General features: G+C 51.1%; 2 protein-coding genes across 2 annotated transcripts; both read right to left on the reverse strand.

Annotated features, from left to right (window-relative positions):
- Positions 1 to 27368, reverse strand: CLSTN3 (calsyntenin 3). The gene is made up of 18 exons (XM_037848066.1): positions 27045 to 27368; positions 24525 to 24647; positions 23991 to 24186; positions 22573 to 22781; positions 22162 to 22311; positions 21710 to 21895; positions 20975 to 21256; positions 20043 to 20155; positions 17320 to 17482; positions 16492 to 16548; positions 15620 to 15777; positions 15343 to 15491; positions 10901 to 11127; positions 10417 to 10587; positions 9407 to 9552; positions 9030 to 9165; positions 1163 to 1362; positions 1 to 949 (listed from the first exon to the last, which is right to left on the reverse strand). Exons 1-18 carry the CDS (start codon positions 27106 to 27108, stop codon positions 809 to 811), a joined length of 2871 nt encoding a protein of 956 aa, XP_037703994.1. The 5' UTR covers positions 27109 to 27368; the 3' UTR covers positions 1 to 808.
- Positions 1510 to 2625, reverse strand: LOC119543297. The gene has a single exon (XM_037848067.1). It carries the CDS (start codon positions 2606 to 2608, stop codon positions 1664 to 1666), a length of 945 nt encoding a protein of 314 aa, XP_037703995.1. The 5' UTR covers positions 2609 to 2625; the 3' UTR covers positions 1510 to 1663.
- Positions 27369 to 27775: the final 407 nt, after the last annotated feature.

Genomic DNA, 27775 nt, shown 5'->3' on the forward strand with positions numbered 1-27775 from the left:
CCCCTCCCTCCCCAGACCTATTCACATACCCCCACCCCAGGACACAAGGATGACACACACACACACACGAGGCTGTGAGCTGCACACAGGAACACGGGGGCTGTGCTCACGACAACACTGAAAAAATATACATTATATATAATACACCCGGGGCCCCCTCCACCCTCCATCCCCAATACCTAGCCACAACCAGGCCATGGGGGAAGGGGCTGTAGGGCCTCAGGACTGCAAGGGGAGGAGGGAAAGAGGACAAAAAAGGAAGGAAACTGGGAAAGTGGAGAAGCAGGGGTCCCCAGAGAGAAATAGAAGGGGGTGGGGGCTCATTAGAGAAGCGGGGAAGGCTCTGTGGAGGGAGCCCAGGGGACCCCAGGGCAAGAAAGGCCTCCTGGGGACAGGAGAGAGTAGAGAGGGGTAGACTATAAGGTTTCCTTCGATCCTAAGCCCCTCTCCACTCCCCATCATTGCTGTTGACCTCCCCCCACCCAAAACACATACACAGGGCATCCATGGTGGGGGTAGGGGGCAGACAGAAAACGCAGCCAAAGCCCTCCAGCCCCCTTCCCAATGCAGCCAGCCCGGGGCCTGCTGTAAGGAGCACTCCAGGGGAATGATCGGCCGGAGGCAATGGGGACAGGCAGGGAGAATGGAGAGGGAGGAGGGCAGATTCCTGGGGGCCCACGGAGATTCTGAGATTAAAGGACGACGGGCTCTGAAGAGCTTGCTTCCTCTTGGTCTCTCTTCTCTCCAAATGTCCTCGTCTGCCTCACCAGAGCAGAGTTCTCTCTCTGTTTGGGGAGGGGCGGAGGCCTTAGAAGTGGTGGGGGGGCGTCTCGATGATGCGTCTCTCGTCGCTGCTGGGGGAGTCAGCCGCCTCTGAGTCACTGCTGTCCTCGTCCTCCTGCTGGCCGCCGGCAGCCCCCGCCGCACAGCTCTGCCGGGTCTGGTAGGACTGGACAGGGCGGGAGCAGAGAGGAGGAGAAGGTCTCGGTGGCCTGCACACACCCCAAAGCCGTGGGTCCCTTCTCACCCACCCCCTGCCCTGTCCGAGCCTCCCTCCTTCCTGCTGTGGTAGCTCTGCCTTTGCCTGGTGCATCCCAGTGTGACATGGACTTTGTAGACATCTCCCCGCAAGGAGTCCCTCCCATCCCACAGAGCCACTCACCTCCATGGGGTTCACAATGATGGTGAGAGCCGAGTCATCCCAGAAGAGGTCCGCGTCCTTGGGGTCAGTGGAGGCCTGGGGGCTCCCGGCCCCCGAGACACGGCGGTGAAGGGAGTGGATGCGCACCAGGCCCAGGATGACCATGAGCACCAGGAAGCCTACACACACCACGATGATGAGGGTCGCTGCGCTCGGGACCACTGCAGGGGGAACAGGGGGTGAGGAGAGCGTGGCCAGGCACCCCCCGGGGGGCTAGGACAGGGGGCTGGGAGCAGCCCCAGGCACCAGAGTCCAGGGAAAGATCCATGGTGGCCCAGACAAGAGGGATACCCTATAGAAGCTGGAAGAGAAACAGAGCCCACTGGGAAGGAGAGGACATGGACTGGGCAGGAGGGGACAGAGATGCCGCTGCAAGGGCCAAAGGAACACACGGAGGGAGACAGACGTGCGAAAGGAGGCAAGAGCTCCTGGCCCAACACTGTCATGAGCAGCACATTCTCATCAGAGAGCAAGGACTGGAATCTTCCTTCCCCAAGGTCCACTCAACTTAGGAAAGAGGTGCCCTGAGCCCACTGGGGAAAGGACAGAGGGACAGCCACCTGGGTGCAGAAGGAGTGAATGCCCCACTGTGTCCTCAGGGGAGAAGCAGGCTCCAAGCCCGGCCTGGCTGCCCAGAAGGTAGACTGGGGGACGGTCTAAGGGGAAGGAGCAGCCCCTCCACTTACCACCTGGACTGAGCTCACTCCTGCTCAGTGGCACCTCCCTTCTCCTTGTGGGCTCAGGGCTCCTGGACATCTGGGGCTTCTGCTGTCCCTGAATCTGGCCCTGAGGTGTGCCCCCCACCTTAGCCCTGCTGGGCCTCTGCCTCACTTTAACACCCAGGCTCAGGGGGGCATAGAACTGGAAGGGCAGGGAGACTTGGAAGGGCACATGCACCTGCACCCGGACCTTTGAGCTGATGGCAGCAAAGCACAAGTGCATGCACAGGTACACGTCCAGGAAGAATGTGTAGGCACACATCTGGACAAAGACCACCACCGTCCGCACCCGAGACAGGCCTCGGCCAGCCCACACGCCCACCTGCAGCAGCCGCTGGGCCACCTGCGCGCACAGCGGGAGTAAGGGACTGAGCCTGAGGGTCTCCAGCAAGGCACGGCAGAGCTGCATGTGCAGTGCCACCCACCTCCCAACCAGCTGGGCAGCCCAGGCCAGCCCCTGCAGGAACACATACACACTGCAAACATGGACCGCAAGGGAAGCAGAGTGAGCAGCCGTGAGCACGACCCTGCCAGCCTCCTGCACACACACGTACAGCACCCAGAGCAGCACTTGGGGGAAAAACAGAAGGGCCCACAGCCCCAGGGACAGCACGTGGAGGTAGAGACCCCACAGCCGCACCCCCAGGCCCAGAACCCTCACAGGCAGCTGGCTCACTAGTCCCCACATGGGTGCACAGCCCTGCCCACCTGCTGCACAGGGGCTCGCCCCAAAATAGAGGCTCTATGAGGCCCAGACTCTAAATGGCCTCATTCTGGAGGACTATAACATTATGTGCACACACACACACACACACACACACCCTCCCCCAGCACACACAGATCAGCAATCATACAAGCCCCCAGGGACTTACACACACATTGCATTCCAGCTCACATATATATGCCCAGGCCCAAATTTACCCACAGCCTCTGAGATTCATACGTCAAGGGACAGAGCATACAGCACAGCAGCCCCCCATCCTGCTGCCTGGCCCTCCTCCCCAGCAGCCGCCAGCTTCCGGGCCAACCAGGTGTGTGCAGAAAGCCCTGGCTGCCCAGGCATGCCACCGCACCCCTCCCCGAGGCCGCCCCGATGGCATTCTGCCAAGTTCATCCCCATCCTGACCCACAGCCCACTTGGGGCCACTCTCCAATTAGAGCTGACTTCTTGGCAGCTCCCTGGGAGCTGGCAGCAGGGCGGAGAAGGGCAGGCTGGGTCAGCATGTCTCAACCACCTGGGGGCAGGGAAGGCGGGGAAAAAGGGACTGAGCTGCCCTTTCTGCTCCTCTGCAGAGAATCATCCCTCCTAGGCCTCCGACCCAATGGACAGGCCCCTGGGCAGGTAACTTCACCAGCAGATGGGCCCCGTGAATAAGCCCAGGCTCTGGACAGCGTGTGAGACTCCACGCTCAGAGCGGAGGCCGCAGCAGGTGAACTTGCTCTCTGGACACAACGATGACAAACAAGCCAAAGTTTCTGGTTTGTGCCTTCCTCAAATGCATTTGTCCCTCTGAGCCCCTGGCCTGGTGAAGGAGGTAACAAGTGGATTGCCAGGAATAAGAAATGACCACAGGAAAGACAAAAAGCCGACACACTCTATCTGCAGGCAAACAAGTATGGTTAATTACGTAAAAAGGAGCCAGGAGGCAGGGAGATGGGAGGGCTTTTAAATCAGCTAAAGACAAAAATCAAGAGTTTAAGAAGTACAATGACTCTCTTGCTGCATTATATCCAAGCAGTTAATTCTGGCCTTGGGTGGCCTCTATAGCCAGCACTAAGAGTGTTTTAGCAAATGGCCCATGTGAAACTCATGGCTTTGTTTGATCATAAGGGCTCTGTTGAAAGCCCTATCCTCAGCCCCTGTGAGGACCCCTTTATGCAGATCCTCAGGAAAAGACTTCATTCTGGGCTCCTATCATATGACTTTCACAAACCTCTCAGGTTTCCTTTTGCTTCAACCACTAGGAAGCTCAGAGTGAAAATTCTAGCCCATTTTAACAGCTGCATAATATCTCATAGTATGTCTTTTATATACTGACTTAATTCCTTGGCTTTATCTTATTCTGTCATTGTCCCTTTCTCCTAACTTCCTAATTCATTTTCTTTTAAAATTCTTTTCTAATTGCATTGCACTACACATCTTTCTGCAAAGACTCATAATTGTAGGCTACGAAGTAGGGAAGTGGTTCCAAAACTTAGCTACACGTTGGAATCACCTGGGAACCTTTGAAAACTACTGAAGAACAGTGAGCCCTGAGTTAAACCATGGACTTTAGTCAATAGTACAATTATAAAAATGCACTACCATCCATTATAACAAATGTTCTATACCATTGCAAGGTGTCAGTGGTGGGGTGGCGTATGGGAATCCTGTATCTTATACATGATTGTTACGTAAATCCACAACTTCTATAATAAAGAAAGAAAAATGAAAAAAAAAAAAAAATACTGATGCCTGGCTCCCACCCCCAGAAATTCTGATTTAATGGCATAGGGTACAACCTAGTCTTTAAGAGTTTTTAAAGCTCCCCAGGTGATTCTGATATGCATCGAAGCTTGGGAAGACTACATAAATAATAAATAAAATGTCTCCATTGTCTGGTCTCACCCTTCTCAGCCAACCTTGCACCTCCTTGCAAGGTGCATGTTCCATCCTACCCCTTTGCCTTTGCACATACTATTCCCATCCAGAATACACTTCCCTGTTCTTCATGCCCATCCAAATCCCTTCTGCTCTTCTAGGTCAAAGCTCAAATTCTACTTTCAACAAACACAAAGCCTTCCCTAACTGTCCCAACTCACACTGATCTCTCTTTTCTGATGCACTTGGGAGCTTCAGGGAAATGAGCCGCCTGTCCCATCAGGGGGAGCTGACCCTCTTACTGTTTCTGCGTGTTTTGAGTAGTTTGATATTGCAAAACCATAACTGTAACAGAGGGGAGGGAATGTTCTGGAGAGTCAGAAAAGGGGCATGGATCAGGTATTATAAGTGGATCACCCGGTAAGCTCAGGGGACATCCATCATCGTAGCCCTCAGGTGAACTATGAACCCTGTGCCCTATTCAGGCCAAAACAAGGAACCTGGGAGGAGGAAGCAAAGGAGAACTGCTGCTTTCCATAGGGACCTCAGGGGAACCACTTGAGCCCATCAGCTCACAACAGTGAGTGCAGAGGCTGGGTTTCACTGTGGGGAGGAGAAGTGTTGGGGGTTGGATCATGTCCCACTTTGTCCCATTCTTTGAGGCATGCTCAGGACCCAACCCCAGGTCCTGTGGGTGTGAACCCATTCGTAAATAGGAACTTTGAAGAGGTTATTACTTAAGGCAAGCCCAAACTGAGTGAGGTTGGGCCTTAATCCAATACGGCTAAAGTCCTATGAGCAAAGGAAATTGGACACAGAAGGAGAAGCCAAGGGAGCAGCCAGAAGCAGGAAGCCAACGGAACCCTGAAGAGAAAGGAGGAGATGCCACCATGTGTGGCAGAAAAGCCAAGGACCAAGGATCTCCAGCAGCCAGCCCCAGTATGCCACAGTCTTCGGGGAGAAAGCATCGCTTTGCTGACACCTCGATTATGGTCTTCTCCTAGCCTCAAAACCATTAACCAATAACTCCCATTGATTAAGCCAACCCATTATATGGTATTTGTTTTAGCAACTGGAAAACTGATACTGGAAGCAAGGGTATTCCTTACAAACATTGGAGCTCCCCAGGTAGTTCCAGGGCTGAGGGGTGAGACCCACTGCCAACCGGGCCAGTCAGCACAAGGCATCCAGACACTAAGCTGAGGAAGCTCTGGGACACTGAGGATGTGACATCCTCACCTGGGGCCTCCTACCCAGAGAAAACAAGGATCAAGAATTTCACCAGGCCCAACATAAATGCCAGCCTGGATCTACCTTGGGCCTAATCTGAGTAGCAAGACCAGTATCTGACCTAGTTGAGGTTGAGTGGGATGATCCCCAAAGAAAGAGCTGCAGAAAGCTTCGGAGTCAAGAGAGGGGGTAAAAAAGAAAGAAAAGGCTGACCCCAAGGGTCGATAGTAAAAAAAGCCCTTATGATGGTTTGAAGCTGTTATGTACCCCAGAAAATATCACATTCTTTTGTGGGTGTAGATCTATTGTGGGTGGGACACTTTGATTAGGTTATTTCAGCTAAGGCATGCCCCAAGTGAGTCTTAATCCTCTAACTGGAGTCCTTTATAAGAGGATAAAACATAGGGAAAAAAAGCCCCAGAGCATTGTTCACAATTGCCAAGAGATGGAAACATTCAAATGTCCTTCAGCAGATGAGTGGATAAACAAAATGTGGTATATACACACGATGGAATACTATGCAGCAGTAAGAAGGAAGGAGGTTGTGAAATATATGACAACATGGATGAACCCTGAAGACATAATGCTGAGTGAAATAAGCCAGACACAAAAGGAGTGATATTGTATGTTACCACTAATGTGAACTCTGGGAAAAATGTAAAATAAGTGCCTTAAAAAGTAGAATATAGGGGACCTAGAGATAGTCATAACCCAGTGAAGGTGGAGCAATAATCTAATATGTACAGATGTGATAATGAGGGTGATTTTAATGGTATGGGAATGGTCAGGAGTGACTATGGTACATTAACGGGATTCATCCTTTGGGATTTGCTCCACAGCTGCTCATTGAATTGTGCCTTGACGGTCTTGACCTTTCTGTATATAACTTGTATTGCATAATAAGGAAAGAACTGAAATTGTGGAACTGTAACCCATAACAATTTTTGAAATTACCTGTATGACTGCTTGTTGAGCCGTAAATCAAGAGATGACACCTTTCTGTATGGATGTTATATTTTACAATAATGGAAATGGCTGATGTTGTGGAACTGTGACCCATGACATTCTTTGAGTTTTGCTCTCTAACCACTTGTGAAATCATACATTGAATGTCATGTATGTATGTTAAAGTTCGCAAATAAAAAAATTTAATTAAAAAAAAAACCCCAGAGAAGCTGAGTGAGGACACACAGAAGCTCAGACAGAAAACCACAGAAACAGAGAGGAAGCCACTGAAGACAAAAGCTGAAAGCAACGAAACCCGGGAGTGGAGGGAGAGACCAGCAGAAGCCGCCATGTGCCTTGCCAGGTGACAGAGGAACTGAGGACATTGGCAGCCGGGCTTCAGGGAGAAAGCATCGCCTTTTGATGCCTTGATTTGGACATCTTCAGGGACTTAGAACTATAATCTTGTAAGCTAATAAATCTCCATTGTTAAAAGCCAGTCCATTTCTGGTATATTGCATTTCATCAGCTTTGGCAAACTAAGACACCCCTCTTTTTCACTTGCATGTTTCTTATCGGTTTCTTTGAACACTTGCAACTTGATTATGTCTGAGAGTCTCTCCTCATCCCCACTTCCGTCTGCTTTGCTATAGTGAATCATAGCAAAACACTTGACATTTAAAAGGCTCCCATGCTTATTGTCAGAGAGAGCAAGGAAGAAGGAAGGCAGTCCCGGGGAGCGACTGAGAAACAGGGGAGCTGGTCTGAAGCCTTGGGAAGCCCCTCAGGAGCTCCCCCAAATCACAGGCAAACTACAAAAGAATGAGACTAATAAAAAAAGTATGACACCTAGGGAGAGGACATGGAGGGCCATGGATAGTGTGCAGGCTCTGGAATCGTGCGGCCTGGATTCAAATCCTGACTCAGCTACCTTCTAGCTGTCTGACCTTGGGCAAGGTACTTAACCTCTCTGTGCCTCCATTTCCTCACCTTTAAAGAGGGATAATTCTAGTACCTGTTTCATCTGTTGTTGTTTGTAAGGACTGAATGAGTTAATATGTGTAAAAATCCACTAGCACAATGCCTGACACACACTGAGAGCTGTGTTCACTATTATTACTCCCATAACATATATTGAAATATTTGTTTTCACTGTCATGAAAACTGTGAACTTCTTCCAAAGTGTTCCCTTTGCAGAAAGCATTCTTGAAACTCCTTTGGGAATTGCCTTCAGAGCCTGCAACACAACCTCCAACCATTTTCAAAAGTGACAAATCTGCACCCTTTGAGAGTGGATTTAATGTTTAAAAATTAAAATGACATCCAGGGCCAACTCTGACAAAAGTTAATGATGAAGTTGGGTAACAATGAACTGGGCCAAAAGGAAGGTGTGTCTGAAAAGTAACAACAAAAAAAAAACACATCTTCTAAATTGGCTTTGAAAGCAATTCTTAAAAAGAGATTCCAAAACCCACCCATTTTCAGCAACATCAGCACCATGTTATCATTTTTAATCATGTGGGAGAATATTTTTTTATAACATTAAATATATATGTGTGTATATATATATATATCAGGTTACAAACTTTGTTAAAAAATAAAAGAGGCACAGAATAAAGACTGAAACAGAATATACCATATTAACAGTGGTTTCCTCTTTGTGATGGAATTCTGGCTGATTTTTCTTCTTTATACTTGCATTTCCTATACTTTCTACAATTAAGTAACTCTTAAATTGGAAATTAAAAGTTGCATCACTGGTAAAGAATCCTGGGCAAGGAATGAGATTGCTTTGAAGGAAAGGACTCCATCTGGATGTAATATTTTGCATATTTCATTTTAGGAATAATCTTATGGCTTTACAGATAACACGTAATTGCACATGTGATAGTGCCAACTTTCTACATGAGGCTAGGGACTGTATCTATCCTATAATTCTTTCATATCTCTAAAGCACCTTAGATCAGTGCTAATACATAATAGGTGCTTAATAAAATACTTGATAGCTTCACTACAGAGGACGCCTCCTTAGGTCCAGGGCTAATTTGATATTTTTGAGGGAGGTACACAGGATGAACAAAGATGCCAAAACCCCATACCGACCCTATGATTCCAGGCGCAACTGCCCCCTGAAACGACAGGAGGCCTATATTCTTCACAAGAGAAAGTTAATGATCCAAAAAGATAAAGGGCTTGGTCCACAGCCACCAACCAAGTCAAGAACCCCAGGGAACAGGACTCAATGCTCCACTCCCTTCATCCCATCCCAGTGGCAGAGGGAGAGGGTGCCCGTGCCCAGCCCTCGCACCTGCTCCCCCCACCCCAACCCCCTGCCCCACACAGCCTTACGTACTGGAGTTTCGATGCGAGCTGGCCAGGCTGTGTCCAGCCATCTCAGGGGGCGGCTGGTGACCACGGTGCAGGAACTGCTGGGAGCTGAGCACATGGCTGGGATGGGCCACCCGATTCACGCTGTGCAGGACGTTGACCTGGGGACAAGCAGGGTTCAGTGGGCACATGTGCTTTCCCCCAGGTCCTACTCCAGCTCTCCAGAGCCCAGCTCCATGTCTTAACCATGCACCACATCTTCTTCTCCTCCACCCACCGCAGGGGCTAGGTGTCCTCCCTGCTGCAGTTTACATTCCCACCAACTATTGGTTCCAGTCCACTCCACCCCAGCTCCTTGCCAGTGGGCATTCTCTGGGGAAAGGAAGGGAGGTCTTTTGGTACCTCCACAATGAACTCGTTGCTAGAGTATCGGCCGTTCATTTCCGAGCAGGAGAGCCGGAATTTCCTGGCATAGAGGGCAGCTCCGTGTCGCAGCCGATAATGAGCCTGCCTCAGGATCTCCTCATACACGGTGATGCTCTCCACCCCTGCGGGACCAGGAAACAGCTCAGTGCAGGAGCCAGGGAAGGCAAGCCCTGGGCGGGCTGCTCTCCTGGACTCCCTCCGGCTGCACCCCCATGGCTCAAGGTAGCAGGGGAGACAGAGCCAAGTCTCATAGATGGGTTAGCACATCCCTCAACAGGGATGTGGCCTGAGCTCTCTGAGGAAGAGCTGCTCCCCTCCCCTCGCCCCTTCTCTAATAGCTCTGTGGCTTCTGGGTTGGGAGGGATGGAGGGAGGGGAATAAAGAGATCCTACAAGACAGAAGGAAGGTGGCAAGCAGGAGGGAAATTGAGAATGAAGAAAATACAGAAGTCCTCAGTGAGGCCCTGGAATGGAATGGAACTAGGAAGGAACCAGTTATGTCCAGCTTCCCCATTCTCCCTTCTGGAGGGGCCTCTGGAGAATAGCAGAAGTCTTCCTTTGGAAGCTACCAAATCATTGCTTTCCACTATTCATTAAGAGATGAGGACTTAACTTAAGCTATGGTGTGTACATGAGATTAGTAAAATGGAAGATAGAGATAATGGTTCATCGAAACAACTAGAGAATTAGAAAGCCAGTACGAGAAGAGTGAGCCAAAGAAGGAGAGGGATGAGAGGATCGGAAGTGGAAACAGACATTCAAGGGTTAGGCTGTAGAGAGGACTGGGGTGAAAGCAACATTTGGCCCTAAACCCTGGCACACCTCCTGGGAGGGCAACCTGGAAGCCAGAGAATCCTCCAGCCTGGGAAGGAGCAAAATAGTACTTGGCCACATCCCCAGTCCTGAAAGGAGGGCCCTCCAGGTCTCCCGGGTGCTGGATCATAGGGGAGGACGCGAAAAAGTGGACAGGCTCTCAGGCCCACTGACCAGAAATGGTGAGGTAGGCAGACGTGTTGGTGAGCTCCAGTGCTCGCTGCTGCAAGGACGCCAGGTCCAAGAGCAGGCTTTCCCGCTCGGGGTCCAGGTCATCCCCCACCAGAGAAATTTCACAGCCGTCCAGGTTGTGCACAATCTCATCCGACATGCGTGTGTCTGTCACTGGGCAGGGGAGAGTCCGGGAAAGAGCTGAAGGGCCCTTCAAGGTTCTGAGACTCAGCAGTCGCCCCTCGCCCACCCTTCCTCCCCTTCCAGGGTCATTCCCGGAGAAGAATCAGCATCATTTCCAAGAAATCCATTACCCAACAGTTTCCTAACCCCCAGGCGCCTCCCGCTGGTTTGCTCCCTGATGGCAAGTGGTTCTAGTCAAACAAATGCAGAATGAAGTCTCCTATTTCCAGCCCCAGATTTTCTCCCCGATGCCCTGATTCCAGCCCCTTCTCCCGATGCTGTGACTTCCTGAAGTCATCCTTACCTGTGCCCTGCCAACTCTCATCCTTTTTGGCCTCAACCTGGTGAGAAATGGAGCACGTGATTTGGAGATCGGGGAACAAAGGGACCCCTTCGGGCCCCTCAAAGTCTGCAGCCGGGCGGGCAAAGTGAGCAGTGCCACTCAGCAGGATCTGGGGGGCGTCAGGTTGCAGAACTACCACGTAGCCCTCCACTTCAGGGATAGACACACAGGACTCCTCGCTGAAGCACCTGTGTGAGCAGAGGAGAAAGAGGCAGCTGTGACCCCAACGATCTATATCCCCTTATAATCTATATTCCATTTCACCCCTTGGGGCCTCCATCTCTCTAGCTGAGCACCCCATATCAGGGAGGGCAAGGGGAGGAAAGGAAAGTAGTATCTCTGTACCCCAAACCATGGAGCAAAGCTGGAGGGTGAGACCCCCTTTCCTGGTAGGATGCCATGGCAAGAAAGGGTCAGGAACAGAAAGTCAGGCAAACGCTACCTGCAGGGGTGATCACACTCCCAATGCCCTGCTCCAATTTTATTTAAATGAAAAACAAAGCAAACTGAACTGACGACAATGCATATACATACACAGTTCTTTACTCAGGATGTTTAAAATTAAAAAAAAAAAAAAATGCATTCAGTACAATATCGTAAAGACATGTGCCAGAAAATATTCAACAGAAGTGGGGTGGGGGCCTATCAAAGGACATTCTCCTCCCTGGTGGTGTTATCCATGCCCTTCAATATCAGAGAAATGCACTCTGGTAGATGAGCTCATCTGACCATCTGGGACCTAGCTCCATCCTCCCAGGGAGCCGAGAGGACTTGGCCGCACCACACCAACCAGCAGCACAGCCACTCGGGAACCACCCTTCCAGAACAACTTCTAGCACCATCCTTTGTCAAAATAATAATGATGCCTCATAGTCACACAGCACTCTCTGGTTCATAAAGCATTCCACCCATATTATTTCATTCGAGCCTCATTTCATCAATGTGGAATAGGGATCAGAAACCAAAGCTCCTGGATAAAGCATGCTGGCCACACAATTAAGATGTGTCAGAGTCAAGGCTCAAGCCCATCCTTCTCATTCCAAGTCCACTGACCTTTCCACTAAACAACAGCCACCATTTGGGGAATGGTGAGCCAGGGATGTCTGCATCAGGGGAATTTATTTATAAAAGAAGTGCCCCTTCAGTCTTCACAAGGGAGTTGGTAATACATGTGGAGGCCTATGTTCTACATGCTTGTGCCGACTGAAATGATTTTGCTGAGAGGGCTGCGATTATTACTAATGTTACTGAACTCACAAACTTGACTGCCCAAGCCCAAAGGGGGAAGACATAACCTCTGCAGGTATGATGAGCTCAGAGGCCCTGGAGTTACCAGGGCCTACCACTTGCTGAGTTCCTGTGCCTTAAGACTCCCTCCAGCTACACGGTCCCCACTGTCATCAGAGGCCCTGATCAGAGCCTCTTAGGAAGGGACCCCAGCTGGCCCTGGGAGCACAGGCTCCAGCAGACATCCCCACTGCCCTGAGCAACGCTGTGTCTGGGAGACCCAAGGGGAATAGTGGACCGTCCCTGACCCAAAGGCATTTACAATATGGTAGAGAGATTAGCTATGGCCCAGGAAGCTCACAACAAGGGCAAATACGGTCACAGTCACAGCCATGTGAGTGGAACAAACAAAATGTGGTAAGAGTTCAGTCGGGGGAGAGGGTATTCTGGCTAGGATGGAAGTGGGATACTGGGAAAGGATAGGTAGGAATAATCAAGAAAAGCAGCAGTTGAGCGAGCCTTTGAAGGAGGGTAAGACATTGGTAGACAGAAGAGTGGCTGTTGAGGAGAATACTACGGCAAGTAAAGGCAGAAAAGGAAGGCAGGGGCCAGAAGGCTGAGAACTTTGAACGCACTGATGAGAGCTGTCATTTCCATTCAATAAGCGAAGGGAAGCCACTGATGTCATTTTCATCAGAGAAGGGTGACAATGAACCCTCTGATTTAAGATCACTAACCCAGCCTCAGGGTGGAGAGTGAACTACAGCTGGAAGACTAGAGATAGGTAAACTAGTTAGGAGGCCACTGCGAGAGGTTGGGTGAGCGCTCACGGGAGCTTGGGCTAGAGTGATAGCAGCCTGAATGGAAAAAGAGGAGACAGAGAATCCAGGTGACCTGGCAACTGCAGGGGTGTAGAGGAGAAAGCTGCGGAGGAATCAAAGATAACTCAGAGGTTTCAAACCTGGGTGACCATATATGACAGAAGCCATTACAGAACTGGAGAATTCAGGGGGAGGAGCTAGTTTAGGCATCAAAGATGGTAGTTTCACTTTAGCTCATTCATTTGGGATGCCAGCAGAACATTCTAGATAGAGGTTACAGCGTGCAGGTGGTAATCCAAGAGCTATGGAAAGAGAACAAAGCTGGAAAAGATGGGGGATCTATCTGTTCAAGGATTAATACCATGAGAATAGACAGACTTTCCAAGGAAGAGAACAAGTATGTATTTAGGTATTGACTGGATGGCTGCCATAAATCTAGCTTTAGATGGACAGAGGTTCAAGTACTGAAAATTGGAAGTTAGGGAAGTCATTCAGATGAGGACAAGGATATGCATCAGAGAAAGTGAGGTGCTGCTAAGTATCTGTCTCTTTCTCTGTGTTACACACACACACACACATACTCCCATCCCTCTTTATTTTCCCCTACAACACCAGAGAAGTATTTGGGGTAGCACCAACCAAGTGGTAGCCCAAGAAACAGAGAAATGAGAGCTCTCTCTTTCTTAACCTCATCAAGGGAACATCAGGGCCCTCCCCCACCTCTACTAAAGGACCCGAGTCCTTTAAATAAGCCTCTTTCCTGGGCATGAAAGAGGTAGGAGGGATTCAGAGGATAAGCCAGTCAGCAAAGAGGATGTCAACTGTTTCCCTGTGGGCCTCCCCTTGCAGAGCTCTACCTCAGGCCAAGAGACAGAATCCACCCTTCCACTTACCGCTCCTGAGCATCCTGAAGTAGATGAGGCAATTCCCTGGTCTCGGAGGGATTAAGCCTTTCATAACTTAGACGACAGCCCTTTAGCAGCCAGAGTTCCAAGTAGGACCAGGTGGGATGCACCCCCAGCTCTGACCTGTGCCCACTGACCTCGCCTTCCACCTGTGGCCTTCAGCCCACACCAGGACCACCATTTCCCAAAGGCCACTGGCCCTGCCTTCCACAGCTCCGACTGGGAGGCCTGACCCTCATGCCCCATCACTCTCCTCTCTAAGCCCACAATCCCCACTCCCAGACAGGGAGACAGAGATGTCTGTCCTCATATGGTTTATGGAGAAATGAAGGCAGAGTAATGGGGACAGACACTGTGAAGAGAACTCAGAAATCCAGAATCCTGGGTCACATCATCCACCCACTAGATGTCAGTATCTCCTAAGAACTGCCCCATAAAGGCTAAGGGATGAAAATGCCTCCAACATTTTCATAATGTTTAATGGCACTGTGCTAAGCATATGATCCGGAATATATCATTTAGTTCTCATAACAATTCCATGACTTAGGTTCCATTGTTATCCCTGCTTCATAGATGAGAAAACTGAGGCTCACAGAGATTAATTTGCCCAACGTTAAAACGCTAATAATAGACCCTGTGTCCTTAACTATTATACCTTCACTGCTTCTCAATTAATCTGTATTTTAAGCACCTAATTTATACTTAAACATTGAAATAATCTATAATTTTTCTTTTAAAGAATTCAAAACTATTCACCTAGAATTCAGGGATCAGCAAACTTTTTCTGTGAAAAGCCAGATAGCAAGTAATCTCTGCTTTGCAGGCTATAGACTCTCCCTCAAAGCTACTCGGCTCTTCCACTGTAGTGTGAAATCAGCCATAGGCAATATGCAAATGAAAGGGTGTGGCTGTGTTCCAATAAAACTTTATTTACAAAATCAGGCAGCAGGCCAGATTTGGCCCAGAACCAAAGCGTGCCAACCCCAGACTTACCTCATCATATTTGACCTTGCAAAAGTTTTGTGAAACAAGTTTAAAAGAGGGGAAGAAACTAGAGCTTCTATTTGTCAAGATCATCCAGGCAACTAGTATTGAGTCAGAATTAACGTCACCTCTTCTGGCTCCCAATCCAGTACCCTCTGTGTTCCACTTGACATATCAGCATGGAGGCACAGGGAAGTTCAAATCCCTCCCCCACATCCCCACCCCACCTCCCAGAATCCAGGAAGTATAGCTAAGGGGGAAGAGTTGCAAACCAGTTGCTGGGAAATCTGAGCCTTCTCCAAGCTCTTCCATGTAACCTTTGGTAAACCAGGGCCCTCTCCAGGGCCCAATCTCCCCATTGGTAAAATGAAGGAGGTGTGCCTGGCCCGCATGACGACAGCTCAGGCAAAGGAGTCCTGACCCTCTCTGGTCTGCTCTATGATCAGCCGCCCCACCCGACACTCACTTGACAGCAGTGGTGAGACGCAGCGGCCTGACGCCAGGCGTGGCAAAGCGCAGAGTGTTCATGTAAGCCACATGCTGCAGGGCATGGTTGAAGGTCTCCACATCATCCCCCTCCAGGGTGAGCAGGGACTGCGAGGGGTTCACGTGGACCTGGGTCCCAGACACAGACACAGCTGAGAGCAGGGCCAGGAGAGGACGGGCACACAGGTAGAGAGGTGGGACCAGGGTGAGGGGCAGGGGGCATGCTGGGAAAGAGAGGACTAGAGGAAGGGCTATACCTTCATGCCTTTGCCCAGGCTCTCGAAATCCCTATAGTCCAGCCCCTCCCGACATGCATAGAGGCACTCGATGACCTCACGGCTCTCCAGCCGACCTGAGCGCACGCTGAAACCAGCCAGGTAGCCATGGAAGTAGTGGTGGATCGGCAAGGGGTCTCCTAGGGCAGGAACACAGGAGTGGGATGGGAGATGAGAGGAGGCCAGAGGCACGGAGGGATCGGACAAGGAAAGGGGCACCTAGAGAAAGGGGAGGAAGAAGTAGAGAAAAGGGAAAGGGGGAAAGAAGAAATATGGAAACAAAAACAAAGAAGAGAGAGGAGAGGTGAGAGAGAAATGAGGATAATGGGGAGATGGGAGAAGTGAGACAGAAGATAGGGAGAAGGGTGAAAAACAGAAGCAACAGAAATAAGGAACTATTCCAGGGGAGTGAGAGAGGGGAGAAGAAAGCCAGGACTGACAAGAGGAAAGAGGAGAAATGATGAGGAGAAGGAGGACAGTGCAAGAGAGAGCATCTTTTACAGTGACATGCAAGGAGACACAGGATGCATGTGGGCGAGCTTCAGAGGATGCCCAGATCCTCCCCTCCTGAGATCTGACTCTTGCCACCTCCTTTCTGCTTCGAGAAAGCCAGCAAGAGAGCTCCTCTTTTTTCATTTCATAGGCAGGAAAGGACACCCAGAATCCAGCCAAGCTACCTCTGGCCTTGACTCTCCAAGGAAACCCTGCCTGGCTGTATTTCTCGGCAGCTTTGCCCCCTGGTGGCGCGAGAGGAGTAAATACAAGGCTGGATAGGATTTGGGGTGGAAAAGGGAGCATGGAACAGGAAGCTCAGATGAGAACTCTCTGGTCCCCAGTTCTTACACACAGAGTACCTTGTGTTGGGTCTGTACTGTTGTCACCTCCTTTGTCCTTCTCTTTGTTCTTCTCTTCTGGAAAAAAAAAGTGCCAGTGAGCTCAAGGCTGTAGAAATGATTGACCAAGAGGAGTGGGAGGTCTTCCCTGCTCTGGTGACCCTGCTTAGGTAGGACTTGCAACCTCTTGTCTGAGTCCCAATCCTCCTCTTTTCACATCCCAATCTCTCAGGCCTCTGTTACTGACAAACCCCCAAACATATTGCTGAGGAAACATAGGGTTCTGGGAAGACACACACACACGCACCCCTGGAAGGAAAAAAGGAAAGGAAACATTCCCAGTTCTACCAACCTGGCTTACTAGTGAACTGCCTTCCCAGTATAGCTTAATCGTGCCCTTGTTCAAAATCTGTCAGACAACCAACCTAGTACCTACAATTATATCCTCTTTTGGTAAATCTCTAAAACTATAATGAAGCAAAATGAAAGAAATGGCTCAAAAGTTAGGTCAATGAATCTCTTCTGACAAGGAAATGAGCTGTAGAAATCACAGACGAGGCAAAGTGGGAACTGACTGAAGTTATAATAGAGATTCCGGTGATGCCTGAGAGGGGGATTCTTCCAATCAGAGGCGATGGCCTTGGAATGGCTGGGAAATGTGGGACACTGTGGTCTCCTCCACTGGAGAGCTTTCCAAGTCAGCTGCCGGAAGATGCGTGAGGTGGCCTTTGCTAGCCCCGGGTCAGGCCGCCCTTGCTTCTCCTCAGCAGCCCTCCTCCCTTCACCAGTCCACAGCCAGTGGAGGCTCTAACCTTTGTTGTTCTTCACTGGGAAGCTCAGGGGCCTTACCGGTCCAGCAGGCCCCAATCATGAGAGCAGGTTCCCTTCGGGGCGGGTGGATGAGGCCATTGTCATGGATGAGGGCAGGGTCGAACGAGATGCCATCTGCATAGAGTGTGACTGTGGGAAACTCAAGGTTCAAAGCATAGTGGTGCCACTCATCATCACAGACCTGGGAGAGGAGGGCAGGGCCGAAAACACCTCAGTTACTTCATCTTCAGGGAGCTAATGAAAGGCACTGCCCCAGCTTCTGGGAGAAGGGGGACAGTCCCTCATGTTCCCAGTTCTACCAACAGGGCTTACTAGTGAACTGCAGCCTACCCACTCTAGCATAAGGAATGGCGTCCCTGCCCAAAATCTGTCAGGCAACCAACCTCATACCTAAAATTCCACCTTATTCATGTAAATCCTTAAAAATATAATTATTCCTAAGAGGAGTATTATGAATAATAATCCACATAATGAATAAATTTTTTGCAAAAATTTTATGTTTGAATGTATGGCACTGGAACCTCTAGGGTAATTTCTAGCCCAACAGGTTAAATCTTGCTTCCCTTTGCAGTTTTTCCTAGGGTCAACCAAGATGGGAATGAGGGGTGATCAGAGAAATGAGGGGTAGAGAGTTCTCTGCCTTATCAACTTCCACATATTGGGACTCATCAACGTTCAGACCAAGACCCTCTTCCCTTTTCCCTCTACACTCTTCCTAGGCATAACCTCATCTGTTCCCATGGTTTCAGATAATATATTTGTGCTGATAATTCCAAAATCTAAATCTCCAACCCAGAACTCTCCCCAAATGCTGGGCTCCCCACTTGAATGTCTCACGGGTATCTCAAATTAAACATGTGTAAGATAGGAGTCCAAGCCCCTTCCCAAGCCCCTCAGTCTTCCCTGGGCAGTGAAACACTCCACCATCCATCCAATTGCTCAAACGGGCAGCCTAAGAGACATCCTACATTCTTCTCTTTCCCTCATCCTCCATATTCCATCCACCAGCAGGTCCTGTCAATCCCAGGTCCAGCTAGAAGTAAAAGCGGTGTGTTTCCATGCACTGCTGCCCGTCCCCATTGCCACATGTCACTCAAGGCCCAACCTCTCTGATGCACCATTTCAACCATCTTGTCTCTTCACTTCTCCTCTTATATCTCTTCAATGCATTCCTCCCATGGTTGCAAAAGAGTCTTCTTATAATGTAATCCTGATCAGGTCATATTCTTGCTTCAAACTCTTCAAAAGTCTAACCCATCTCTCATAGCACAAAATCTAAACTAAGGCCACTGCACAACATGGTCCCTGCCCATCTCCCCAACCTCATATCCAGTCTTTCCCCCTTGTTCACTGAACCCCAACCTCACTGGCCTTCTTTTCACACTTAGAACACACTGTGCTCATTCCTGCCTCAGGGCCTTTGCACTTGCTCTCCGCTCTACCTGGAGCACTCTTTCCTGCTCTTTTCACAGCTTTTACTCATTCTTTAGGATAAAGCTTAAATCTCACCTCAGTCAGACCTTTCCTGGACATCCAATCTAGGGTGAGCTCTCCTTCTCCCTGCCTTCCCTCTTCACTACCTCACACCCTTGCTTGTTTCTTTCAGTGCATTTATCAGGATTTATCATTTTGCACATCTGTTTATTTTTTCAACATATATCTCCCTAACAAAAATGTAGGCTCAATGAAAGCAAAGATTTTGTTCCATCTTGTACTCCATGCTATCCCCAGAACCTAGCAGAATGCCTGGGACTTAATCAGTGTTTAATAATTATGTGATGAATAAATGATGGTAAAGTAAAGAAAACAGAGAGGGCAATATTATCAATATTAGCAACCTTGGGGAAAGATCAAGAGGTGGTAATTTTAAAGACTATCTCTTTAAAAGAATACCACAAAAAGCAAAAGCTTTTATAGGCAGCCCTCAATTATCCAGTTTGTGGATTTTCTAAGCCCTTCATTTCCCTTCCTCTCTCTTCTGCTTCCTGCTTTTTTTAGCCATTTGCTTACTCAGCTACTTCACCAAGGCTTGCAAGAAAAATAGAAGATGGAACCTCAAATTAGTCCTTGTTGCTTCCTGTGGTCAGCCTGGAAATGACTGAAGAGAGAAGAACCTGTAACTGTTGGCTCAAAAGAAGATTTTTTATTTTATTTTTTTTTTTTTTGCCTATTTTATTTCTCCTTCATAATCATGGACAGTAATAAAGTAAATTAATGTGTATCGAATGTTTTTCAGTCTACAAAGGTCTATCATATCACTTAATCCTAACAACAACCCTGGGATATAGAATTCTTATGATCCGCATTTAATAGGTAAAGAATCTGAAGTTTAGACATATTAACCAAGATTTCATGACCAGTTAGTTCCCCTGGCAGGACTCAAACCAGTCTTTACACCTTCCTCAGAATTATTTATTTTCTTGATTACATACTAACTGGCTGAGAGTCAGGGTATTGGTAAGGTTCTAGATAAAAGAGAGATAGACTAAAACAAGAGGGGGAAAGAAGATTTACTAGTTTGGGTATCAGTAGTGATTTGTTCCCTCCAGGAATGCTTTCTGCAGGCAACAAGCTTTGGAAAAAGAAAACAAGAGAACCTCAGGTAGCTTGGTCAGTGAGTGAAAGTAGGGAATGAATGAGGGGTACAGGGGCAACCCAGGAAATGCCAACCCTGCCTGAGAAGCCTCCTTCCTGAGAGCAAGTTACACCCACCAGCTCCTGGAACCCGGCCCCGGCCTCACCTGCTCCAGCTTCCAGAGGAACTTGACTGGGCGGGCGCTCTCAAGCAGGGGCCAGTAGAGGAAGGCAATTCTGCAGCCATGGACAGTCAGCGAGTAGTGAGAGAAGCCATCCTCTGAGGGGAGAGGACAGAGACAGTGGTCAAGAGCAGGTCTGGGGCAAGCACAAGTTCAAAGCACTAGGAGGGAGAGGACATCTGTTTCTCCTGATCCTCTGTCATGAGCTCTCTCCCTCCCTGTTCTCCAGTGTGTGCTCAAGCTCTTGGTCTCTCTCTCTCTCTCTCTCTCTCTCTCTCTCTCTCACACACACACACACATACACACACACACTGACACTGATACATGGTCCAGTCCAAGCGATAACTAAGGCTTCTCAGGCAGTCTGACTGGCGAGGGAGGAACACTGGCCAGGTTGCTCCCACCCACAATTTATGGGCCCTTTGGCTAATACAAATGTCATGGGGGATGACCCTTTGCAGGTTGAGAGAAACAGCATTGGAGAAATGGCTACAAAAGAAGAAGCAGGCCAAGGCTGAGTCTTCCCTAGAGGCATGTGCCACTGCAGTGAAGAGAACATACGTACTAGGAGATGCCACCGACAGACACTTAGGGGCAGAAGATGGGACAGCAATGGAGGAGAAAGAATGGGGAACACCATTACCTAGCCTTTTCCATTGCAATGAGGGGGCTTTGATGGGAGAGGAGATGGGAGAAATGGCAGTGAGTGGTTCTACTGCACTCTGAGAGTGGTTGGATTTCAACACGCCTTGTGGGGATGAACCACAGAATTTCAGGGAGTATCAAACCCATTGCTGCCATTTTACAAATGAGGAGAGGGGAAGGGACCTGTCTGCAGTCATGCACAGGACAGTGACAGCGCCAGCACAAGAAGGCAGTTTTCCCAGCCTTGGACCAGGGCCCCAAGGGAGGCTTACCATTCTGGACGGTGTTACATACGATGGTTTCCTCGTCCTTCTTGCCCTTGTTGGGAGTGACGCCATGCTTCATCCAGAAGGACAGGGTGAAGTGGTCACTGAGGTTGTCCTGGGGCCCAGAGCCCAGACCAGCTGTGCCACCCAGAGGCACCTGCACAGCTTGGGTGCCGTTGAACCAGTAGATAAGGCTGCTGTCCTGGCTGTAGTGCACTGAGAGCCCTGCTGTCCAGTTGGCATTGGGGCCGGGCATGGGCAACAGATCCACCTCCCCAGGGGCAGCACCTGCAGAGCCCCAGGAGGCACAAGTGTCAAAGCCGGGAGGAAGCATGTGGGAAAATGGGACAAAGGTAGGAAAAGAGTGGTTGACCGAGTGGGGCTGGGGAAAGATTTCCTACAGCCAGTCCCACCACCACCTCTTCTCATCTTTCAAAGAAAGATAGGGATGGACCCCTCCTCTAGAAACATCTCTCCAGTTAACTCATCCCATTCTCCAACTCTTCGTCTCTCCCTACCATTGTCCCATAATGTATCTGAATGACTGTCTTGTGCTAGGATTATGCATCTTGGCCAATGACATATGTGGTCTATGTGTCTTTTTGGGCAACAAGGGCTAACCGTGTGCCATGACCCAGGTGGATATATACATGTGGGGATGGCCAGAGGAAGGTGTAAGGCAGGTCCTAAGGAAAGAGGCAGAGGAGGGTCAGGCAGAGGCAGGGTGGGGAAAACACCCACCACAGAGCTTCCGCAGTGCCCGCTCTGAGTAGTTGTCACGGTCGCAGCCCTTGGCCACGTGGCTGGTCTGCAGCTCTATGGTGGCCTGAATGTTCCACAGCGGCTCATCACAGGTCTCCAGGCGGATACCAGGAAACAAAGCCAAGCTCCCGGCACCAGGTGCATATTCAATCCTTTTGTTCCAGCCTGCATGGGTGAGATGGAGAGGACAGTGGAGAGAAAGGAGGGTAAGGGGGTGAGGCAGCCTCTCCCACCCATCCTCCTCCTGCCATGTCCACTGCCAGCCTTGGGCTCCCGGGAAAACGGCTCAGCCAGGGTAGACCGCTACAAGTCTGCTCCCAGATATCCCTCCCCTAACCCTTAACCAAACCCCCGTGTCAACAGAAGGGACAAAAAGAGAGACCAAGGTGAAGGCTGATTCACAAAATGGGTCACAGAGCTGAGGTCCTCACCTTGCCAGCTGGGTTTACAGGTGGGCTTCACCTGGATCTCCACCTCAGCATCATCTGCTGCCCGCTTCTTCCCACAGTCGTAAGCTGTCACTGTAAACTTATAGAGCCTCTCACCACTGTACTGCAGCTTCTCCGTGTTCTCAATGTTCCCTGGAGTGGGGGAGGACACATAGGGTCAGAAGAACTATGGAAAGCCTCGGGAGGCAACGGGAGGCTCCATGAGTTAATTGAGCAGCAGGTGAATTAGGAGGCAGGAAGCTGAGAAAGTGTCTGGGAGAAAGGGCTGCACACGTGGGAAGGAGGGTGTGACATGAATTCTGGGGGGCAGGAGTGGAGGGCACAGCCCTGGGTTGCACAGAGAGGTGTGGGTGGGAAAAGGGGGACAGTGGGGTGGGCAGGGGAGGGACTCACCATCATTGTCAATGAGGAAGGGGGTGTTGGGCGTCAGGATCTCGTAGTAGCAGATCTGGCTATACTGCGGGGAGCAGTCACCGTCAATGGCTTCCACCCGCAGGATGCGGTCGTAGAGCTTCCCCTCAGTCACGGCCGCGCGGTATAGCCGCTCCACAAACACAGGGGCAAACTCGTTCACGTCGTTGACCCTGACGTGCACAGTCGCCCTGCACACATCAGGGTGGAAGGAGGGACAAGGAAGAGTCAGCCAGCCTGGATGCTCCAAGAGAGGCACAAGGTGTCAAGTAGGAAACCAGATGGGGTGAGAGCAGGAGGAACCCCTGCCCCCAGCCTGGGTCAAAGTCATGCCAGAGAGGGGCAGACTCAAGGGAGAAGGTCCTCAAGGGAATTTGGACTAAGGAAGAGGTGACTGATGTAAGGGATCCAGAACAATACCCAAGGGACACCAGGAGCTGGTCGTGCTGACTTCTGTGCAGAATGCCATAGGTGGGGTGCCAAGCAAAGGGGCCGGGCAGGGGTTTTTTTGTGTGTCTAGCAGATCCTTCCTCCTCAACAGTCAGGGCCAAGGGGATAATCAAGGAAAGCAGAGCAAAAGTCAAAGTTAAACTCAGCTGTGAGAAGGGATGTGATGCTTGTACAAGAATCATAAATCATCTGACATGCTGAGTGGTGCATGTGAGGTGTGTGCTGCCTTCTGTGCGTGTGTGTGAAACATGCTTGTCAGTTGGGTGGCCCCTGCTCATGCACTAGGGCAAGCAGAGTGGGGTCTAAGCCCTTCGTGCTGAGCCCCCACCACTCACCAAAATCCAGGCCCCCAGACCTAGGGGCAAGGGTCCATATCTACAAAGGGGAAACTGAGTCACAAAGAACAGTTGCTCTTTAGGGCCTCTCTAGGCCCAGAAATTCTGGCTGCCGATCTTTCTCCCACTCTCCAATGAGAACAAAAGTGGGAACAAGGGTGTCCCAGACTCTATCCTCTTTCATGCTGCAGCCGTCTCCTTGCCAACCTCACCTAGGGTTGCATGTATGTGTGTGTTATGAGCTGTGTGAGTGTGAGATCTGGATGAGAGCTGAACAGGTACATCCTCTTCCTCTGTCATCATCACATCTCCCATGTATTTAGCCTTTTACCATGTACCAGGCACTGTGAGCCGTGCTTTACATAAACCATCTCATTTAATCTTTGCAGCAGCCCTATGAAGTCAGCATTTAACAGATGAGGAAAAGTTGATACAAAAAGGCTAAGTAAACTGTCAAAGGTCGTAAGAGGCCGAGACAGAATTAGAGCCCACTGAACCCTACTTTCAGTGACAACGTGGGCAGGAGATGGTGAGGGGCTTGGGAGGGGAGGACAGAAACTTGGGGAGGAGGGGGAGAGGGCTGCCACAGCTGGGCGGGGACAAGGACTTCCTCACTTGTGGGACTTCTTCGTGTTGGCCCCGTCGGGGCCCTCGCCACAGTCGTAGGCCTGGATGGTGAAGGTGTGCTCCTTCTGGGCCTCGCAGTCCACGGGCTCCTTGGCCCGGATCAGCCCTTCTCCGGTTGTCTTGTCCAGGATCACGGCCTCAAAGGGCACCCCGGACCCATGGAGCCGGAAGCCACAGATCTCACCTGGCCGAGGTGGGAAGGGAAGAGTGAGGCTCCTGGGCCACCTCCAGCATCGCCTCCCCCATCCTCAGAGTCCCCACTTCTGGTTCCAGCTTTGCCTCTAGGCGTGGAAGCATTAATTATCAAACATATAGCTCCAGCCCCAGCATCTCTGAGCAGCAACCTCCCAGAGCCACCAGGTCTGAGATCCGGCGAAATCTCGATGTGATGAGCCCCTGCCTGCCCGGGTCCTGTCTCTGGCAAGGCGGCCCGCTCTTCTCCTTGAGTCTCCTTCTTCTTGCCCTCCCAACCACTCTTCTCTCTCCTACCCTGCCTTGCCCCCCAACCCCAGCCCCAGTTACCTGCATAACGCAGTGGGGCATCCTTGTCCAAGGCAAAGAGTGGTGGGTTCAGCAGGACAGTGTTGTCGTTCTCCATGACAATGCCCTGGTATTCTGCCTCGATCCACGGCTTATGCTTGTTGGCTGACCCCCCCAGGGAGAGGAGGGGAAGCACCTGTGAGCTGGACCTCCAGTCCCAGAACAACCCTTGTTGGTCAAACTCACACCCCAGCATCGCCACCCTTTCCACCCCCTGCAGGGGGCACCTTGCAAAAGGAAGGACTGGGGATAAGAAATCAACTCTCTAAAGAGTCAGACTCTAGAGGTCCCAACCTTCTCCTATAGCAAATTGACCGTTTCCATGGCAACAGCCTGCTGGGTGGGGAGGACCACTATCTCCCCTGGGTCCCAGGGTCAGGAGAATCTTGTTTAGGGATTCTAAGTGCTGGAGAGGAGAGTGGAGGCTAGAGAGGCAGGGAGCAGTGATGGGCGTCAGATGGCCTGGGAGAGGGAAGGGATAGACGAAGCACAGACTTGGAATTAGGAAAAGAAGGAGATCTGGAAGTTTCTTGAGGTCCGGGTTGTTTATCCCCCCTTCCACCCCTACCATTTTGATCCTGATCCCTTCACTCTGCACCTCTCCCAGCCAAGCCCCAACTTAGGGCCATTCTCCCAGATTGCAGGGAAGGGGAGGAAGAGGGAAGAGAAGAGATATAGGACAGAGGGAGGGGACAGGAAGGGGAGGGATGGAGCAGAGGGACCAATGCCAAGTGACTGGACCCATCACAGCTGACATCCTAAGGGATTATCCAGCTGGCCTAGAAACACGATAAATCCCCTCCCTGCTTCCCACTCCCACACCCAGAAAGACACACTCATAACCAGCCCAGTCTTTGTCTCCCACAAGGCCACCAAAACCCACACTCCCTGAACCCCACTTTTTATACAGACCCATGACTTAGTCCTAGTTCTTACCTACCCCATTCTTCTTCCCTCCAACCACCAGCCAATTCAGGACACATGTGGGACTCACGCAGTTTCCAGGGTTCCTCATCTCCTACCAGCCTCAGCTAAACTGCCCCTGCCCCAGGACCGCTGGCCTGGCAAGGGGCTGTGGGGGAGCTCAGGAGGCTCCCTTTCCCCTCTAAATCACCCCCAACCCCAGCCTCCACGGGTTGCTCCATCTGATCCCATAACACCAAGCCCCAGACTCCCAGAACACATGATGGCACATCGGTGGGGTGTGGACAGAGCAGGCCACATCACCAGAGGGAAACTGAGTCACTGAAAGGAAACTCATCCCCAGGATCTCATGGCAAGCACAAAATCCTGAGATCCATTCTTTCCTTCCACCATCCCCTAAAAAGCCTCCTGGCAGCTGAATGCCTGCCCCTTTCATGCTGGTGACCACCTAAGCCCTCTCCCTAATGGCTGAGGAAGGATCCAGAAGGTAGTGCACAGGAGACGGCACAGGAAGTGGCAGGAGGCTGAGAAGCCAGGCTGAGGTCAGAGGCAGAGGCCACGCCCCGGCAGCGGAGGAGGGTGCAGATGGGGGGCTGAGGCCCAGCAAGGCAGAGCCCACAGGACTCCAGAGCTCACCCCTTGATCCCTGCTCCCCTGTCCCGCTCCTCTAGGCTGCCTTCTCTCTCCTATGCCCATTTCCTTTCATGTACTCCTTGACTCCCTGTCTCTTCCTCCTATGGCTCTCCTTATCCCCCTTTCCTCACCATTTATTCCTGATTTTCCTCTCATGCCTCCGCCTTTTTTCCACCTCTACCTTTGCCCTTTTCTATCCCCTTCTTGTTCCCCTCCCATGCCTCAACCCCTTCTCCTTCTCCACTTCCCCTTTCACACTCTTTTATGGCCCCCCACCTGCTTCTGCCCTTCCCTGCCTTTCTCCATCTGCTTCCACCTACCTGCTCCCCTCTGCCCCCCACCCCCTCCCTCTGTCTGTCCACCGGCCTCATCCAGCTGAATTTCTCTGCTGTCTGCCAGAGAGGGCAGCTCTGGTAACCCACAGCCCAGCTGTGTGCAGGCGTGAGAGTGTGGATGCAGAGGGACACGCAGACACATACGTGCTCCGAATTGCTGAGCCGCGAGGAACAGTTTCTCCCCAGCATGAGGTGAAGATGAACCAGATGGATGTACCACACACCTTAGTGCGTGCGGCACACCCCAGTGTAAACGGAGACCCACTGGGAGACAGATGTCACCCCTGGGGGAAAGTCCTTCCCAGGCCTGAGGCATCTACCAGCACGGAGAAACTGGGGGGGGGGGGGGGGGGGTAAAGACTAAATGGGGACAAGATGACCAACAAGAAAAGCACATGGGTAGAAAGGGACCAGAGAGAAGGATGTGGCAAGGGGGGTGCTGAGGGAGAGGAGAAGGGGGCAGTTCTTGGAAAATGAATGGGGAGGGGGGTGGTCAGAAGAACAGACACCTGTAATGTGCCAAAGAGCCTCTCACCTCTGCCCAACCCACCCCCACGTCACTGAGCCGGCTACCCCTCTTCCAGTGCCCCCACACCCCCACCCCACTCACCTTTGTTACAGGAGCTGGAGGGGAGCAGGGAGGCCAGCAGGAGGGGCAACAGCAGGAAGGCCATGGCGTGGTCTGGGGCAGGGCTGGCGATCGCTCTCCCCCGGGAGCCTCAGCCTGCTTGTGCCACCTTGGGGGAGGGATGCAGGGGCTCTCCAAGGACGGGAGGGCGATGAGGGCAGCAGGACAGTGACAGAGGAGCCTGCCGCCCACACTACTCCATAGGGCAGAACTGGGCAGAGCCCGACTGGGTGGCTGAGCTGGGGGACTTCCAGTGGCTTCTCGTTCCCTCCCGAGCCCGGCGTCCTCACTCTCTCACTCCCACCCCATCCCCGCTACTGCAGAATGACGTCAGCACAGCCAGGCAAGGATTGATGGGGCCGCTGGCCAATCAAGTAGCTGGGGGGGCCAGGTGCTGCAGGGGGGGAGGGGACCAATGGGACTGGGGAGCAGGGGCGGGAGACTGTGTTAGAGCTTTTTTCCTCTGACTGCAGTTTGGGGGTGCAGGGGAACTGCGGGGGCCAGGGAGGAAGCTGGAAAGCCACAGAGGGGGGTGGGAAATGAGGACATTGGGAGAATCGAGAAGCTGGAAGTCAGGGGGTGGGAAGCTGGACGTCAGCAGAGACCTGAGGGAAGTGGGGAGAGGCAGTGCCCAGATCAACGCCTGCCCCCCAACTCTACATAGCTTCTTTCCACACACAGCCCATTCCCTCAGCAAGCCTCCTGGGAACCGT

The sequence above is a fragment of the Choloepus didactylus genome, chromosome 8 (genome assembly GCF_015220235.1).
Source record: "Choloepus didactylus isolate mChoDid1 chromosome 8, mChoDid1.pri, whole genome shotgun sequence".
Taxonomy (NCBI): Eukaryota; Metazoa; Chordata; class Mammalia; order Pilosa; family Megalonychidae; genus Choloepus; species Choloepus didactylus.